Source organism: Marmota monax, unplaced genomic scaffold, assembly GCF_021218885.2.
Source record: "Marmota monax isolate L192 unplaced genomic scaffold, Marmota_monax_Labrador192_F-V1.1 WCK01_AAM20220418_F8-fsc00064, whole genome shotgun sequence".
In the NCBI taxonomy this organism is placed as follows: Eukaryota; Metazoa; Chordata; class Mammalia; order Rodentia; family Sciuridae; genus Marmota; species Marmota monax.
In genome coordinates this window covers 10,753,909-10,773,001 of record NW_026694542.1, presented here as the reverse complement: position 1 = coordinate 10,773,001, position 19,093 = coordinate 10,753,909, and the positions used below count along the sequence as shown (strand labels likewise).

General features: G+C 37.9%; 1 protein-coding gene across 3 annotated transcripts in view; it reads left to right on the top strand.

Annotated features, from left to right (window-relative positions):
- The window catches only part of Ikzf3 (IKAROS family zinc finger 3), an 89,979-nt gene that overhangs the window by 57,628 nt on the left and 13,258 nt on the right, over window positions 1-19,093 (top strand). Inside the window, exons 4-7 of one of the 3 annotated variants that reach the window (XM_046420407.2) lie at window positions 1,941-2,201; window positions 3,313-3,480; window positions 5,672-5,788; window positions 14,596-14,712. In XM_046420407.2, the coding sequence (XP_046276363.1) occupies window positions 1,941-2,201; window positions 3,313-3,480; window positions 5,672-5,788; window positions 14,596-14,712 (663 nt within the window). The other 2 variants (XM_046420409.2, XM_046420408.1) reach the window with 2 other exon arrangements.

Below are 19,093 nucleotides of genomic sequence, written 5' to 3'. Positions count from 1 at the left end.
TTCACTCTGCTGTTTATGGTTTTCAGTAGCTAAAGTTTTCCGTTGAGGTTCTTTTAAACGCCTACATGCAAACTGAAGAGCATTCAAGCTTTGGTGGGATATCACCCACAGCTGGAGTGATGGAGGAAGAAAGGAGGGTACAAGCCTCAGGTGCATCCTTCTCTTCAAAAAAAAATTTTTTAAAACAAAACCACTTAAGGAAACACTCCATCTGAAAGCAGGCAAGACCCATCCAGAGGAAGAAGAAAATGAACCCCTTTCCAAGCAGGACATAGGTTTCAATTCATATGCAACCCAGATCATAGGACAGGCAAATGTGGAACATGGCAAGCTTATCCTGCAGCCCTGCCTCTGCCAAAGAGCGAGAGCTGTGAACCGTGGACTGTGGTAAGCAGTGAAACAGGGCTGCAGCCAGGGCTCTGCTGGTGGGGGTTAAGCCCTGTCTTGCTCTATTAAGCAAACACAGTTAATATAGATGAAAGGTAACCTTGATAGAAGTGAAAATTGAAACTTGGGTAGAAGGTAGCAAGCCAGGCCCAGCTGCAGCTGTACTTCCTCCTGTGGGGCAACAGGAGCAACACTTACTGATGTGTTTTGGAAGGAGTGTGCTTTTTAAAAATATCTTTTTTTTTTTTCAGAGTGTTTGGGTTTAACATCTACTCCAGTGAAGGGAGGGCATGGCATAGTTGGTAGGATGCCACTTAGACCTTTTATATCTAGTGTGTGAGGTCATATCCAAGTAATTGATAGGTCTGGATTAAGTTTCACATTTCAGTCACATATCTGCTACTACCTGGCTGTGTGAGCTCAGACAGATCTCTGGAAACCTCTACTCCCAGATGTCCTCATCTGAGAAACAAGAGGGTCGGATTAGTTGATCTCTAATTTCCCTGTTAGCCTTAAATTCCATTGACTTGTGATTCCTCACAGGGAAGTACAACTTCCAATTTCCAAGAAGCAATGTTTAAAGCAGAAAGTATTTCTATAGCATACTTTTATACATGAAAAATCCCTTAAAAACACCTGTTATCTTGTCAGGCAAATATTTAGGTTTAGTTGGTGCTGGCACATAAATTTCCCTTCTCTGTTTCCTACGTTCTTCACTTTAAGAGTGTGACAGCCCTTTTTAAGATGGTACTTGTTCACCCAGCTCACTGGAGCCAGACCCTCCTCTCCTCTCCAGTTCTTAGGCCTATTCCTTCTTGCCTTGGGTCTGGGTGTCCCTTCCTTTGCTTAGAATGATCTCGTATACTTATGTCAATAGAAGTGGCTCCTTAGGTTGTACTTAAGAATTACTTCTCCTTTTATCTTTCTCAACACTATTTCACTAGCACTGACAGCTTCCTTTACTCTTAGTTTTGTGTCTTTATCAGTCCCAAGAGAGATAAGGAGATAAAATGTGTTTTGGCAGTTCATATGCATGGAAAGGGATGTGTGGCTCAAAATTAGAAAAAAACGGTGCTAACTATTTAGTTCTCATAGTGGCTCACATCTCATAAATTGGATTTGTTTAAAGGATTAAAATGATATTTTCTCCTTGAAACCTAAGAGCACATCACCATTCCTTTTTAACTACAGCCACCACCAAAAAAGGTACTAGATCTCAGAGCTTTTCTTCTCCCCTAGTATTGGAGACAGGTTGCTCAAAATGTTCATTTCATGGTCCCTTAGAGCAGTTATGGCAAAAACTTATTATTTCTAATTTTCTGGATAGCTAAAACACTGTCATCTATTTTTATGTGTGTGAGTATTTGTGTTTTCCAAAGATTGTGGTTTTGAATTGAAATAATGAGTAATCATCTTAATGGCATTTGTAGATGTACAATGTTATGTTAGCTCCTTTTGGTATTTAATTGTCAGTTGTGGGTCTCTGCTTTCTGAACTGCTTTCATAGCTTCAAATGCAGTCATTGTTCATGTCTTGCATTTTCTCCCCTGCAGATGATTCGATGAAAGAGAAAGATGAATACAGTGAAAGAGATGAGAATGTTTTAAAGACAGAGCCCTTGGGAAATGCAGAAGAGCCTGAAATTCCTTATAGCTATGCAAGAGAATATAATGAGTATGAAAATATTAAGCTGGAGAGACATGTTGTCTCGTATGATAGTGGCAGGCCAACCAGTGGAAAGATGAACTGCGATGTGTGTGGATTATCCTGCATTAGCTTCAATGTCTTAATGGTTCACAAGAGGAGCCATACTGGTAAATAGTCTCTTTTTTCCATAATTCTGAAAACTGTCCTAACACAGCCGCTCAAGGAATGAAGTGGTAGGATTTGGGGCTTTGGATTACTTCCAGTGATCTTTGCTATAATTTTGATGTATCTCTCCCTCCTGCTTCATTGTGCATTTGGCAAACATATTGTAAATGCTACAAAAAGAAGAAAAAAACAAGCCTATAGAGAGCACAGTGTTCTAGGCCAACCAAATGCTTTTTCTTCCATTAGTAAGTAAGGAGTTGAATTGTGTGATTTGCTTCTTAGATGATATCTGTATATTTTTGCATAATACTTCGGTAAAAGCAGATCTCCTTACTGTTTTGGGTTTAATGTGGTAGATAAAAGGACATAGCTTTTTTTTAAAACTTTATTTATTTATTTAAAATTTTTTTACTTGTAGATGGACACAATATCTTTATTTTTATTTCTTTTTTATGTGCTAAGGATCAAACCCAGTGCCTCATGCATGCTAGACAAGCGCTCAACAACTGAGCTACAACCCCAGCTCCTATTTATTTATTTTTTATGTGGTGCTGAGGATTGAACCCAGTGCCCCACACGTGCTAGGCAAGCATTCTACCACTGAGCCACAACCCCAGCCCAGGACACGGTTTTTATTACAAGTTTTTATAAAGACTGTATCTTCAGATAGTAAACAGGCAGTCTATAGGAAAGCTTGCAAATGACAGTCCCATTGAGCCAATAGATCCCATCTGACATCTGATATGAATACTCCAAAAAAGAGCCTCTCGATCCTTAACACCTTATTGGGGCTTGCGTCTGTCTTATTTCAAAGGAAATTATATTAAAAGGAATGCTAAGTAATATAAACATTTACATCTAGAAAACTCTGCAAGCTACCCTTGTCTCTTTGCTCTGATTCAAGACAAGACAATACCATCCTAAATGGGTGCTTCATTTCTTCCGGAGGGAAGATTTCATAAGTAATCTTGTTTGTCTGGAAATGCAGCTCCCAAGTGATCCCAGTGTGAACAGAACTGTCTAGAAGATGAGTTTTTGCCATAGGCATCTAATATGTGCATGTGCTTTTCCATTTGCCTGGTGAGCAGAATTTTTTTTTTGTCCCCTTTAAAGGTGAACGCCCGTTCCAGTGTAATCAGTGTGGGGCATCTTTTACTCAGAAAGGTAACCTCCTCCGCCACATTAAACTGCACACAGGGGAAAAACCTTTTAAGTGTCACCTCTGCAACTACGCATGCCAAAGAAGAGATGCGCTCACGGGGCATCTTAGGACACATTCTGGTAAGTGAGGGAAATGAACATTCCATGTCTAGTAACTGTGGAAGTTAGAAAGAGTTAAGTGTGGAGACTTTTAATCTGTCATTCCAGTTCTGAAGGGTTACAACAGCAGACCTCTAGGGCTAATTGCACTTCCATTAAGGCATTAATTGCTCTCCGTCTGCCTCAGTAGAGATGATCTCCTCAACATCCTTACACCCCTGGAGAACAACAGTCAGACAGGAAGAGCCTGCCCTGGAAAAATGCCTTAATTTCTATAAGAAATTTAGAACCATCATTATTTTCTTATGGTAAACTTTATTAAAAGATTATTTTCCTCACACATAAACACACACACACACACACACAAACATACACACATTCCCTTCAGAAAACTGGACAAATGAATGTATAGTTTTAAAAGTATTTTAAAAAATTTTTAAAGAAAAAAATAAAACCTGTAAACCAAGTGTCAATCATTGTTGAGGGATCCTTTTTGGCCATTCTTGGCTAAGTTTCTTACACCCAACTTTCCCATCATTCAGCCTACTTATTTCTAATTTCTAAGAGATGGGCAGCAATAAAAATTCATAAAAAGCCATCTGCTCTCTTAAATATTTTTACTCCTTATTTTGACCACGCAGAACAATACATTTTTTCAACCTTTAGAATTTCCTTCTTAGAAAAATAAAACTAGGTTTATTTTCAAATTTGGGACCTGATGTTCTTGATGTTATCTGACAAATTTTAATTGAAAAAAAAAAGGGTTGTTTTTATGTCAATCTGAATCTACTGCTTCGACTAAAACCCAGCCCCGACCTCAAAACTTGTCACAATTGAGAGACTAAGATTAAACAAGTCAACCCAACAAAACCCCTCCTGAGAGATCATAAGTGGCAGGGAAGGTTTCTTTCTTTTACAGCTCATTTTTCAAAGTAGTGCACTAAGGGTGAGGTTCATTCAAAATTTAGAAAAGTTGTTTTCTGTTGCCTTTTACATAAAAGAAATAATAATAATAAGGCATTTGTAAGACAGATTTTAGAGCTTAACTTTTTAGCTTTAGCAAACCTGCATTTTATTTTAGTCTGGGATTTCATAAAAATCTTATAGCACTTTAAATTCTAATGCCTCTGCTTTAAGCAGAGGAAAAAGAGTTAAAAAATAAAAATTTTAGGGGGCTGGGGTTGTGGCTCAAAGGTAGAGCACTCACCTAGCATGCATGAGGCACTGGGTCTGATCCTCAGCACCACATAAAAATAAAATAAAGATGTTGTGTCCACCTATAACTAAAAAATAAATATTTAAAAAATAAAAATATAAATATAAATTTTAGGGCTGGGGTGTAAGTCAGAGGTAGAGCACTTACCTAGCATACATGAATTCCTGAGTTCAAGCCCCAACACCACAAATGGAAAGAAAATTAAAATTTCAGTCCCTAAAACTGAAAAATTCTTCAGGTACATTTTATCAACAAGTCAGAAAAGCCAGGCTTGTGCAGAGAGTTTATTACTTATATATGTCAAGCAATAAAGTATTTGGGGGGAGTTGAAAGGATAAATTTACCTAAATTATATGGTAGGTGAACTTTTGAGGAAACTTATGCTTTATCTTAAAAATTTAAATGAGGTCATTGTTACAATAAAACTTAATTCTATTAATTAAAATTATCCTTAGTTAATTAGTTCAGTTTGTATTGGTTAACCCAGACTTTGCTGTGCCACTTGACAAGGGTGAGATAAATTTATCCAAACATGTTGATGTTCTAGAGTTTCTAGCCGAATGGCTAACTCCCAAAAGCTATCACAGTCTATACTTAGAGCCAAATGGACATCACAAAATAAGGGACCCCTTCCCGTTTCCTTCTTACACCACACTAACCTTCTTGAGGAATAAAAGAGCCCTATTTTTGTCAAACAAGAAGAAGGAGATTTAACCTGGAGCCAAACACTATGCTCAATGGTGATTATTAAATCCAAATCCTTTTTTCTGAGACAGGAGAGGATCTTTTTGAAGAGTACTTTGACATAAGAATCAACCATAGTCCATAGCCTATTACAGCTTGCTGAATGTAAAACTAATATAGATTCAAAAGCACCCCAGTACACTGGCTCCGCTTAGCACTCTCATTTTCTGGTGAAGCTCTTGTAGTCTGCCATCTTTAGGGAGCCTCGGAGACTCCTGAAGGTCGCTGATTGCCCTTGTGCTCTCCTTTCAGTGGAGAAACCCTACAAATGTGAGTTTTGCGGTAGGAGTTACAAGCAGAGAAGTTCCCTTGAGGAGCACAAGGAGCGCTGCCGTACATTTCTTCAGAGCTCTGACCTGGGCGACACTGGTGAGTTCCACAATGCTCACGCTGCACACATTTTGTGAGTATCTGCCCTTTTAGGTGGTGGGATGTGATAGTAAATAAAATTCCCCAAACACCCTGCCCTCATGGAGTTTGTCTTTGGATGGGAACAGATTATGAATAAAGTAAGCAAACTATAAATTATAAGGTTGGAAGGTAATAAGTGCTATTGAGAAAAATGAAGTAATGAGCAGGGAGAGTGAGTCAGGGAAGACTTCAACAAAAAAAACACTTTAATATAGGCTTAAGGGCATGAGGAGTGAGCCCTGTAGATAACTAGGGAATAGCAAGTGCAAAGGCCCTGGGGCTCAAATTTAAAGTGTAAACAGTCCTATATGACTGGAACAGAATGAGTAATGGAACATGAAGCCAGAGAGGAAATGGGAAACCAGATCCTATCAGACCTCATTTTGGCTTTTACTCTCAGTGAAATCTCTAGGGGGTTTTAAATCCAGAGAGTTGACATCATTAGACATCTCATTTGAAAAGAATCACTGTAACTCATCATTGAGAATAGATTGTATTTGGGGCAAGATTAGAAATTGGAGAGTACCATTGCAAGAATTCAAACCAAAGAAAATTGTGTCTTGGTCGTGGTAAAATTGATGAGATGTGTGTGTGTGTGTGTGTGTGTATAAAAGGCAGAGCTAACAGGATTTCCTAACAGGTTGATGAAGAATGGAGTTGTCAACTAACTGAAATGGCAATTGGGGAGTGGCTAGGGAAGAGTTGGTTAAAACCACAAGGATTTTCTTTGCATAGGGCCCATAAGTCACATTTTTGCCTGCTCATATGATTTATTGTGATGTTTATATTTGGATTTGGGGATTTCCTATTTTATTCAGTGATTTGAATTAGATGTCTACTGGTGAACACTAGACGTCTTTCTACATGTCAATTATGGCTGCATTTCCTTTTTTATTCTTTGGTTGAAACAGCTGAAATTTTTTTTATATGGCATCTCTGAAGTTGTCCTTGTCCTATCCAGTTAACTATCAGCCTGGTCTCTGACTTGGGGTAAAGATGTTTTATTGGATTATGGGAAAAAAGGTACAGATCCCCTCATGGGATTTGGTGTTTGACAGAAGTAGCTGCAGTTGAATAATTTGAACAACCTAAAGCAGAAAGATTACAAAAATATGAAAGAAATAAATGTGAAACTCAGGAATAATGGAGTAGAAACCATGAGTTTTTAAACTGCCCTTGTACAGTGAGAGGAAACTCTTGTTTTAGATAAAGCCTATTTTATGGTATAGGGAGCTGGCCAACTGAATTCCGTTGGTGTGTACTACTTCTGCTTTTTATCCTGATGGCATCTTTGGTTTTATCAAGGAGTTGGATTTCCTCCTTATTTCTGAAGAGAAATATTTACTCCTTAAAAAAAAAAAAAAAACCCTAAAACTTAGATTAAGCAACATACTTAATGTTAGGCAGTATTTGCCCAAGGACAGATGTAGGCCATCATTACTTGCACTTCTATATTTCAGACAATGGGCAAATCACTTACTATGAGAAATTCCCAAGTTAAAAAAATCCAAATTGAATCTATAGTATTTAAAGCTAGAAGGACAAAAGAGAACATCTAATCCTCATTTTAGAAATTGATACTTGTCAAAGTTCAGTGAATAACCTAAAAATCCCTAGAGCCTCAGTTGCTTTTGTGATTGGCTATGTTTATTTTTTTAATTTGGGATACAATTCACATACTATAAAATTCAGCTTTTTAAATCAAACAATTTAATAGCTTTCAGTATATTTACAAAGGTGTACAACTGTCACCCCAATTCCAGAACATTTCATCATCCCCAAAAGAAACCCTGTAACCACCAGCCGTCACTTCCCACCCCCTCTGGCAACACTAATCTACTTTCTGCCTCTATAAATTTGCTTATTCTGAACATTTCATATAAATGGAATTATACAATATGTGCCCCTTTATGTCTGGTTTCTTCCACTTAGTGTGACATTTTTGAGATTCATCCATGTTGAGGTATGTACTAGTGCTTCATTCCTTTTTTATGATTCAATATTATTCCATTACATGAATTTGCCCACATTCTGTTTATATATTCATTACTTAATGGACATTTGGTGGGGAGTTCCACTTTTTGGTTTTATTTTCTCTATTTTTAAGTTGTAGTTGACACAATACCTTTATTTTACTTATTTATTTTATATGTAGTGCTGAGGATCGAACCCAGGGCCTCACACGTGCTAGGCGAGCACTCTACCACTGAGCCACAACCCAGCCCCTGATTTTCTCTATTTTTATTTTTATTTATTTTTTTTTGAGAGAATTTTTTTTAATATTTATTTTTTAGTTTTTCGGCAGACACAACATCTTTGTTTGTATGTGGTGCTGAGGATCGAACCTCGATCAAACCCGGGCCTGAGGATCCAACCCGGGCCGCACGCATGCCGGGCGAGCGTGCTACCGCTTGAGCCACATCCCCAGCCCATGATTTTCTCTATTTTTAAAAGGTTAAATATTATCTGGTTAGCCAAAGAAACACAGTAACACATAGTAATAGACACACATATGTATATGTGCATGTCTTGATTCTCCTGGAAGTAGGGGGGGAATCAGTAAATTATGCTCTACATACAATAACTACAAAATTATTGATTTTGCGGTAAGCCACTAACTTACTTTCCATCCTCACAACTAGAAATTTGAAATAAGGAAAAGTCTCAGAAGAAATATTTTATCTATCTTCAGTGGTATTTGGTGATTCAGGAAATGCTGAAATGCAGAGATTAATTTGCATTTCATAGAGTGGTTTGATGGATGTGTGCAACATACTTTTAAGTCTCAGCAAAAAAATAAAGGGCTAACCAAGTCAGCAAGTTTTAACTTTTTTAAACAAATATGTATAAAGGTGGTTTCAGGTGACAAAATGTATAAAGTCACAGCTTAAATATAAATACTGAATATCAATAAAGTATTACTCTATCTTTTATGTTTTAAATATCTCCTGATATTTAAATCTGAGATTGAAAATAATAAAGAATGTTTCATCCAGCACAAGCAATCCTTTAATTGTTGATAGTACTTCCTATATGGTTTCCATTTCTGTTTCTGTCTTAAAATTGGGATCATGGTATAGACAGACTATTCCATTCTGAGCCTGACTAATGCTGTACATCTTATGCCTTCATCCCTTACCTCTAAAGTGATGATGTTTCATGGCTACTATGGATACAACACTCACACATCAAGTGCTTATTTAAATTGAAGTTCAGTGGCCAGGTACAGTGGTGCACACCTGTCATATCAGCCACTTAAGAGGCTGATACAGGAGAATCACAAGTTCAAGGTCAGCTGTAGCTCAGTGGGAATGTACTTGTCTAACATGTGTGAGGCCCTGGGTTCCATGGCCAGTACTATAAATAAATAAGTAAATAAATAAATATTGAAGTGCAGCATAGTAGGAGAGCTAAGCCCAGGGACAAAGCTGCCTCCACAAGGAAGCAGGCTTTTGTGGAAGCAGATGGATGAAAAAGCTTGACCAAGCTCCAAAAGACTGTGTAGGTATTGGGCAACAGAACTGGCCTTACTAATCATTTTATTTTATCCAGACAACATTTGTTGAGTTTAGTGTCAGAATTTTTTGTAAGATTGAGTAAAAGCTGAGCCCCTACTCTGGAAGAATTCACAACCCAATAATAAATTGATCTCTTGATACAATGCAGAGGCCTGATAGAGATACCTAAGTTATTGCTACTTCAGCCCAAGTTTCTATACTGGACATCAAAGTGACGCCATCAAAATAGTCCAGTTCTGTTGTCTTAATAGAGTATATATGGCCAGAAGAAAAAAAAAAATCTGGAAGACTTGATTTGATTTTTTTTTTTTTTGAGAGAGAGAGAGAGAATTTTTTTTAATATTTATTTTTAAATTTTCAGTGGATACAACATCTTTATTTTAGTTTTATGTGGTGCTGAGGATCGAACCCAGTGCCCCGCGCATGCCAGGCGAGCACACTACCGCTTGAACCACATCCTCAGCCCTAGACTTGATTTTCTTATTAGCTCGATCACTAATTCAAGGGACCAATAATTGGTATGGAGATTCAAATGAATCTCATTCCACACAAATTGGGCTCATACATATTTTTGTGTAACAATGAGTTCCAGATTGCTTTAAGATTTTTAAAGTAATCGAATAATTACATTTATGGATGAATCCATAAGTCAGACTTTCCATCTTCACTGTCCTTGTTCCAAAAGAGCTGTTGCAAACATGAGGGTTTCAGAATAAATTTGTGTTTTTACCACTGTAGCAGAACAAAGAACAAAGTTCTTAAAAACTTGCCTATTTTCCAATTGATATCTCATGAGTTGTGTTCATTTTCCTTACTCAAAAAGGCAACAGTTTTATGTAACATTTTTTGTCAGAACCTGCCTCAGCCTTTGATAGTAATCTCTTGTTAGACAATTCTTATTGCACAATAGCACCCCTTTGTTCCACTCTCTATGAGACTGACCACACCATAGAAGAGACAGGAAGCAATGCCTCTTATTTAAGCTCCATTTAACACTTAAAGACCTAATGATTGATTTTGAACAAAAACAAAAGTACAACACCGTTATATAGTTAAATCTCTAATCACTTTGATATAGAAATTGCATCATGGAAACAGTTAACTAACAACCAAACTATAAAAGCTTATGAAGTGAATAAAGGTAGTGATTTTTATGTCACATTTTACTATTTGTTTTTCAACGTGTCTTCAAAATCGCTTTGCAAATGAAAATTATTATATCCACTATATACTAGGCAAGTGAGATAAAGGGAAATTGATCCAGAGTTGCTCTTCTACTCCTTCTGTGCGCATTTGAGAACCAAGTGTGCAAACTGTTCCTTGCTATCATCCCATATTCCCCACACCCACCATTTGCAACATTAAACCACCAAACACCACCCAGGAACGGATTTCCTATTTCGTCATTTAAACCCATTATCTTGTTCCCTTACTTTCTTGCCAAACTGATTTCCCTTCACTTACATTTCTAAGAGGTGATATGGTGAGATAGCAGGTCTAGACTGTATAAATAGTTGGGTCCTGAAGTTGGAGCAGAGGACCAAAAGCCAATAGCCCTCTTTTGTTTGTATTTTCAGTGCACTGTACTGCCCTGTGCAATCCCAAAGAGGTGGTCCAGTCCAAAGTATTTCCTTGTGTTCTTAAAGGGTGCTCATGTGGTGGTTCTGTGAATCAGCTGTCCGACAATTTCAAGGCAAAAGACTTGACACTTAGGGAAAAAAATGATAGCACACCATATTCAGTTGAAAATGAGCTGTTGCCTAACTTGCCAGTTAGAAAATAGCTAACTTTGTGAAGGAACTGGATCCCCAGTGTGTATTCCAGTGTACATTGAGGGTTGGGATCTTAGAGGTGCTGTATTAAGTGATCAATTCAGAGAGAGGGTGCAAGTGAATTGGGTGGGGGGTCCTAGATTAGTTTCAGAGGATTTCTTTCAGAGTTGTGGAAATGGAGAAGTCTCTAACCATGCCTTAAATTATCTATCCACCCATGAACACTCTGGAATTTAATTTTCTTAAATGTCAGGCATTTGGTCACCAATTTACAGAGTAAGATTTATCTGGAAAACGACTGTTAAGAGCAGCTTGGTGGGTAACCAGGAATATAAGGTGATGTTATCTCAGAAGGTTGCCATTTAGTGACATGCCCTAATTACTGTTATTTAGGTCAATGTGTCCACATTTCAGCACCCTCCCCAATGTAAAGGATGTTGATTACGTGTCCTCAGAAAGTTGCTTGTTATCATTGATAGTGACTCTGGTAAATGTAGGCAGTGACTGCTGAGAGGCAAATGGGGAGATGAGGCAGGCAGAATAATGCTTGGGGTAAGTCCTAGGCAGTGATCTGGCCAGGGGCCTATAAGAACAGTGGTACAGTGGGGAGTGATGGGTGAACATTCCCAAAGTACTGATCTTCATTCCCATTTCATTTTTTATAACAAATACAGGGTAGCAAGCAGTTTTACTTGGATTTAATCCTCTTAGAATTGCTCAAACCAGAATGAAGGTTCCTAATCAAAGCACAAACTGAGGAGCTTCTCCTCTGCTTCTAAGGAGACATCTCTTTGTGACAACAGCAAGGACTTACTTCAAATTCCAGGCTTTGGCTTTCATCTTTCTGCTTTTGGGGCTTTGGGTACTGCCACATCTGGTGGTGGTTTGTGTGAAAGGAAATAGTATATATAATAGTTTCCTGTTTGGTCATTTAAACTTATCCCCAGGCCGGACAGAATTCGATCCACTTCACTCAATAGCAGTGTCCTGTGCCCAAGTGCTAAAGACCAACTAACTACTCTGCCACTAGTCCAGAAGCTAGCTGCCCAGGCCCCTTATTCTGACCCTTATTGTTTTCATTTACATACACAGTTGTTAATAGCATAGACTGGAGATTTATTTCTTTAGAGCCTGGAACTATTTTTGACAAGAAACTCACATAGCCCAGTTAAATATTGTCATTGCCACCAGTCTCTTCCTTTATTCTTTTTTGAGTCAGATTTCCTCTTATTCCTGAATTTAAAAACAAAACAAAACAAAGCACTGAGCTTTATAATGTCTTGTGTAATGACTGGCATGGAGTTAATTTTTTAAATATTTTTTTAGTTGTAGCTGGACACAATACCTCTATTTTATTTATTTATTTTTTTTTACATGGTACTAAGGAGTGAACTAGCGCCTCACACTTGCTAGGTCAGCGCTCCACCACTGAGCCACAACCCCAGCTCCTAGAGTTTATTTTTAATGCCAATAATAAAATGAACAATAATTCTTTTTCTAATTTTGTTTAGGTTCTTACTGTAGCCATGCTTGACAGTCTTGCCCTGAAGATCTTTCCCTGTAATTCACTGACTGTAAAGGGAGCCAGTGTTCTCTCTGGATATGTGCATTTGTAGTCCTGAATGTCTGATAGACCATGGAATTTGTGACATTATTTCTGTGTATCAAAATATCTTCCCTGACACACATTAAAAATTAAAATAAAATAAAATAAAATAAAGGTATTGTGTCCATCTACAACTGAAAATCTCTTCACACTGCAAACACACTGTACTCTTCAACTACAGAACAGGCCCTGATGGTTCCCGAACCTCTCTATTTAGGCACAGGGTTGGGTAGGAGATTCCATTCTGCAGTCATCACTTGCTTTTTATTCTAGTCCCTTAAACTAATTTTAATATCTTCTTCTTTAAACACATTAGAGGTGTATGGATACTTCTTTTTAGTTTGGATTTCCTGAAATGCTTAGGTAAAACAGAGAGAAATGCTTACACTATCACAATACTTCAGTGTGTGGCAGAGGTGGGTAAGCTATGGCCTTCTGGCCAAATGCAGCCAGAAACCTGTTTTCATACAGGGATTTTGCATGTTTAAAGGGACATAGGGCAGAAACTCACCCAAGAATATAGGACAGAGATAATTTTTAAAAAAATAATTTTTAGTTGTAAATGGATTTTTTATTCTATTTATTTATTTATTTATTTATTTATTTATTTATTTATTTATTTATTTATATACACTGCTAAGGACTGAACTAAGGGCCTCACAAATGCCAGGCAAGTGCTCTACCACTGAGCCACAACTCCAGCCCTGACAAAGACAATTTTTAAAATATCTACTATCTAGCTTTTAATTGCAATAGTTTGCTACTCTTTGGCTCAGGCTAGACTCATGTGCAAAAGTTTTAAGCTTTATATTTAAAGATGCTAGTATCTCTGAACCTTACATATGCGGTCTTCTTGGGTAATCCTGCTGTACCAAGGTAAATTATATTTATTCCAATTTAGTTTTAGTAAATTAGATATAGGTACTACTTATATACTCTTCTGGTGGTATGTAATTCTGGATGCATTTTAAAATCATCTGGGAAGCTTTGAAAATGCTGTTGCCTAGACCTCTCTTCCAGAGCACCTGTTCGTGTTAATCTGGGGAGGGGTCGACATAGATATTTCTTACCCGTGCTTCAGGTGATCATGCTGTGCAGCCAGAGCTGGAAATGCAGGCCTGTATCATTCAAATGTCTATTTATGTATGGGCAATTATCCCTCATTCTTAGCAGTTTTTAATTTACATTTTTTCATTAGAAATATAATAGAAATTCATTATAGAAAATTTTCTTGAATTTCATTAAAGCAGTGGGGCTCAGGGAAATTTTAACTTGAGACAGTTTTGAAATGGGAAGAGCATATGAAACAGATCATGCAGAGCCCAGAGAAATAGAATTTGAAAGAAACTGAGAGGAGAATGCTGAGAAAAAAAAAACACTCAGAATTTCAATATACAAATCACTGAGTAGATTTCTTGCTATCTGGGTGAGTGTGTCTATTTTCAAAAGTGCTGTTAACATAAACAGAGCAGTAAATCTGGGGCACCATTTTTTTTTCAAAGTTGTTAAGAAGAATTATATCAGTGTGCAGGTGTCACACGCAGTTACTCAGAATCAGAAAGAAGACTGATGGGGGTTAGAAGATCTCCATCTATCTTTTTGTAACCAACCACGTCCAGGCTGTTTCTTCAATACTTCCTCTTGCTAATGAAGGTACTGGTTGGGGATGGGTAGGGCTTTCCCATCTCAGCATAAGACTGCAAAATTTGAATGTGCCCTGGTGGCGGCCTCACTGACCACGCCAAGTACCCCCGACAGAAATCTGAGCAGTAATAACAGGTAACGACAACAGACCATAGACACCAGCTGATTTTGTTTTCTTCCCACTTACCAGCGTGTTCTTTTCCCTCTTATTTTTCTCCAAACCAGCAAGTGCGGAGGCAAGACACATCAAAGCAGAGATGGGAAGTGAAAGAGCTCTCGTTCTGGACAGATTAGCAAGCAATGTGGCAAAACGAAAAAGCTCAATGCCTCAGAAATTCATTGGTAAGAATACAAATCTTTTTCCTGCTGCTGTTAGCAGATAGTTTGAATGAGATAACATATAGATGCTTACTAACACAGGCCCTTCTAATTTAACCTCTGTTAAAACAAGGTACTTATTTTCCATTGTACACTTTTATTTGGTGTGATTCATTTGGATGGCTCTAGAAAATAGAATAAAAGATATTAACTGAAGAATCTTATCAACAGAAGATGGGAGCATTTGTTATCCAGTTTCCTAAATGGAGGTGGTATTTAAAATGCTGTTCCTTCCTCTTCACTCTGAATGACATATGTTGCATGAGTTTATGCAACTTACACCAACAAGATGTTCAAGATAGCATTTTTGTAATTACATGTTATAAGTTGGTTCTGCTTGCATGCTCAAACTTTGTTCATTCTCTGAAACATATTGTCATATTTTCTTGAATTTGAGAATTGGTCTTAAGGGAAAGTGACTGGGCAACATAGATTTAAATAACATGGCTTGATTTAATCACTTGTCTTACTGAAATTAATTTTTATGCCATTGGTTTTCACATTGTCAAAAACTACAGCAGAATGAAACAACTGAGAAATATTTATGTTCATTAAAGTGTTAGAACTTCCAAATGGCAGAGATATTTTGCTGGACTCTTCCAGATGTTTCTGTATACATGATATTTAAAATAGATATGTAGTTGGGAAGTAGATGGATGAACTGAATATATCAGTTTTGTTACAAATTGAAAATTGGTGATATTGAATAAAAATAGTTATCACACGAAAATAGACCTTCTTCAACACAAAAATATTTTAGAAACCTGACAATATCTTCTCCAAAGCTGCTTGCTGCTGTTGATTTCCTACTTCAGTCCTTTCACGTTTATTCTTTTCAGTAACTTTTATGGAGACAAGGGCCTGCCTGGTTTTTCAATCTGACTAAATTTTTACAAGCATTTTATGTGAATTGTAGAGTATACTGAAAGAACCCATATATTTCAAAATTACCTGACTTGGTGTTGCTGCTTATTTTATTTTTATTAATTAAAAGGTTTTGTACAATTTTAATCACTTTGAAATAAATTGCCATATTAAAGTTGGTATATTCCAGGGCTGGGGTGTGACTCAGTGGTAGAGTGCTTGCCTAGCGTATGTGAGACACTGGATTTGATTCTCAGCACTGCACAAAAATAAATAAAAATAAATGTCTACTGAAAACCAAAACATATTTTTTAAAAAAATTTGGTGTATTCCAGTTTAGGGAGACTCCCTCCTCCTTACTGCTTTCTCTCCCCTTGGTGAGAAATGTCAGAGGAAATTCTGTTGTGAGTTTAAGTCATTGTCTTAAATCATTGCTTGTTTGTCTTTTGACCTTATATGAAGAGTTTCCAACTGCCATATAAAAGAAAGCTTGAATTGTTTTTCTACGGCATGAGTGTATTTTAATTTGGGGAAAGTTTTTAACTCCAGTAATGGCTGAAGCTGGTATGGAGAGGGACTTGGGGGAGAAGTAAGCAAGGAAACCCCATGTAAAGCATCTTAATTTTAATCCAGTTTTGGCCAATGCCTGTTGATCCAAGAGAACTAAAATATTAGAGAGGGCACCTAGTTCTCATAGCTGCCCTAAATGTATAGTTGAGCTAAAGCCCTGCTTACTAAAATAAAAGTTGCTTTGGTATTTTCTTTTTAAAATTTTTTTTATTAGTTGTAGGTGGACAGCAGGCCTTTATTTATTTTTATGTGGTGCTAAGGATCGAACCCAGTGCCTCACACATGCCAGGTGAGCGCTCTGCCACTGAACTACAGCTTCAGCCTGCTTTGGTATTTTCATGGGTTAAAAAACACAGCTTGTTTCCTGTGTGGGGTCCACAGGGTTCTGCTCGTCATCTCAGGGATCCATCCCGTTTGTTTCTCACCATTTGACAGCAGCATTTTTGCTCCTTCACCTCCAGTCTCACAGGAGATGCTGCTGACTCTGAAGGTGCTGATTTCTACTCGGTGCTAGAATCAGAAACTGGGTAAAGTGAGCTGTTGATTTCAGCTTAGGTGACAAGTTCAGGGCTTCAGGTCCCAGAATAACTGGGGACGTTGTTGGTTGGTTGGTAAATTCTGATACAGCTCAATCAGAAAAGCCAGATTAGAAGTCAGAAGACCCAAGCTCCATTCTAGACCTATCATTTCTTAACTGTATGTTTAGACAAATCACATAACCTTGCTGTTCACTCATCTGTGAAATGGAAAGACCGAATAGGTAATGAAATGATCATGAAGGCCTCTCTCATCTACAAGTCTGTGGCATGACTTAGAGAAGAAATCTAAGACAACATTTAGGAATACCACTTTGTATTATAGGGCCTGTGTATGACCTCAGGTAATTTCTTTCCTATATAGACGGGGGTTCATGTCATGAACCATATCTCATGTTTGAAGGTGTTTTGTTGGGATTTTGTTGTTGTTGTTGTTGTTGTGTTTTTCACGGTGTTGGGGATTGAACCCAGGGCCTCGAGCATGCTAGGTAAATGCTCTATCCCAGAGCTATACTCCCAGCCTTTAAAGTTTGAAAAGAAAAATTTAGGAAGATATTATTTAATCTGAGAATCTAAAAAAAGAAAAGAAAAACAGTAGTACTAACTCACCATTCATATATTTTACTCAGGGCACATAGGTATCTCTTATTTGTTTGCTCTTATGTCCTTTATTCATCAGACTCCTGTCAGATACATGGTGTTCTTGTTCCTGAGCACTGTTCTAATCTTCTAGCATTAATTTATATCCTAAACTATTGTTTGAGAGATTTTTTTTTCTGGAGAACCCCCTGAATCATTTAATTGAAATAGCCTTTGTGACAAAAAATAGTGATGTCACAGGAAGGGAAAAGAACATTATCTGTGGCACTATGCAGTGTCAGAGATGAAGTGACATAGAACACGTGGGACTAATCTTTCCCCTCTTCCCTCTCCTACATTTCCTCTCCAAGGCACCATTTTCTGAAAATGCTCAGCTGCCAGGGAAATGGCAATGGGGGAGGTGTGAAGCCAGAATGAGTCACCCCTTTTAATCCTTGCTGACGGCTGCTCTGCTCTCAGACCAGCCTCGTCTTCCTTGACCTGTTGAACTGTGAGGGTAAAGGTGAAATTATACCATCAGGTCAGCCTGCAACTTTCCCAGCAGGCTAGAGATGATTACCAGTAGGTAGCATTTTTTATCTATTAAGAGATGATCTGAAGAAGAGCGACCTATTAGATTAAGTCTTAAGTATGTTTGGAAACATGAAAACTCTGTTATTAACAGGTAAGAGTAAAATCAAATTGCCCAACCAAGAGAAAATCAAAACTTAAAAAAAATCCTCAAGAAATCTTGTATCACTTTGTGTCTAATAGGAAATACATTGACACACATCCTTCAGAAAACAGCATCTTTATGGCATCAGAACAGTTTAGTTCTTTTGAAAGGACACCAGGAGCTTACTTTTAGCCTCCTAACCCTTCCAGGAGATTGCCTTTCTCTCACTGTTGTTGTCCTATTATGAATTTGCTTGGCTAGACTCCAAATTAGGCCAATCTTAAGTACTTGGCTCAAAATGGAGGCCAGATTTCTATCCTGGAGGGAAGAGGAAAATGACTACATGTCTGCATTTCCTTCTTTCTTGTTTTCATTCTTTCCCCCCAAACAGATATATGATTCAGACTACAGGTACTACCACAGCATCTCCTTATTTTAAAAAGTTTTATGTACTAGTTTATTAAATTTTTCATGTTGAAAAGAGCATGGATAAAGCTCTCCCTCAGCCATGGTAAGTGTGTTTGTTAGTGAGGTTTTGACACTTTAGCAAACACCACTGATTCTCCCTGCGAAGTGACTAATGAGAAATTACTTGCTTTGGTTAGCAGAGCAACAGGAAGCAGTTTTAATACCTGTGTCTAAAAGCAGAACCCCCTTCCACTCCTTCCCCAAAAGCTTGATGTCCATAGTTCCATAAGCATCACAGTATCATCGCCATTTAGAAGTATTAGGAACCTGCTGTTTGACCCAGGAGGTTAGGGGGACCAAAGAGTTGGGGAGACACAGCTGATGGTAGCATAGCAGGGCCAAACCTGAGTCTATGAGATGTCATATCCGCAGCCTTCCTTGAGGGATCACAGAGCATTGCATGTTGTGTGCCAGTGGGGGCCTTAGTGAGCCAACTAGAAGACCCCTAGAAGATGGCAGTTGATCTGTCCTGACAGTGTGTCTGCTTGAGAAAAGGACTGTCTTCTCCAGTGACTCTGTCAGGAAAGATGACATCCAACTACCTCGTGGTATCTTATGGAGGACAGTGACTTCTACAGCCACAAAATGTGGTCCCCAGCTCAGGTCTCTTCACTGCCACCCTCACAGGTTTTCTGTTCTTGCTCCTCCTCCT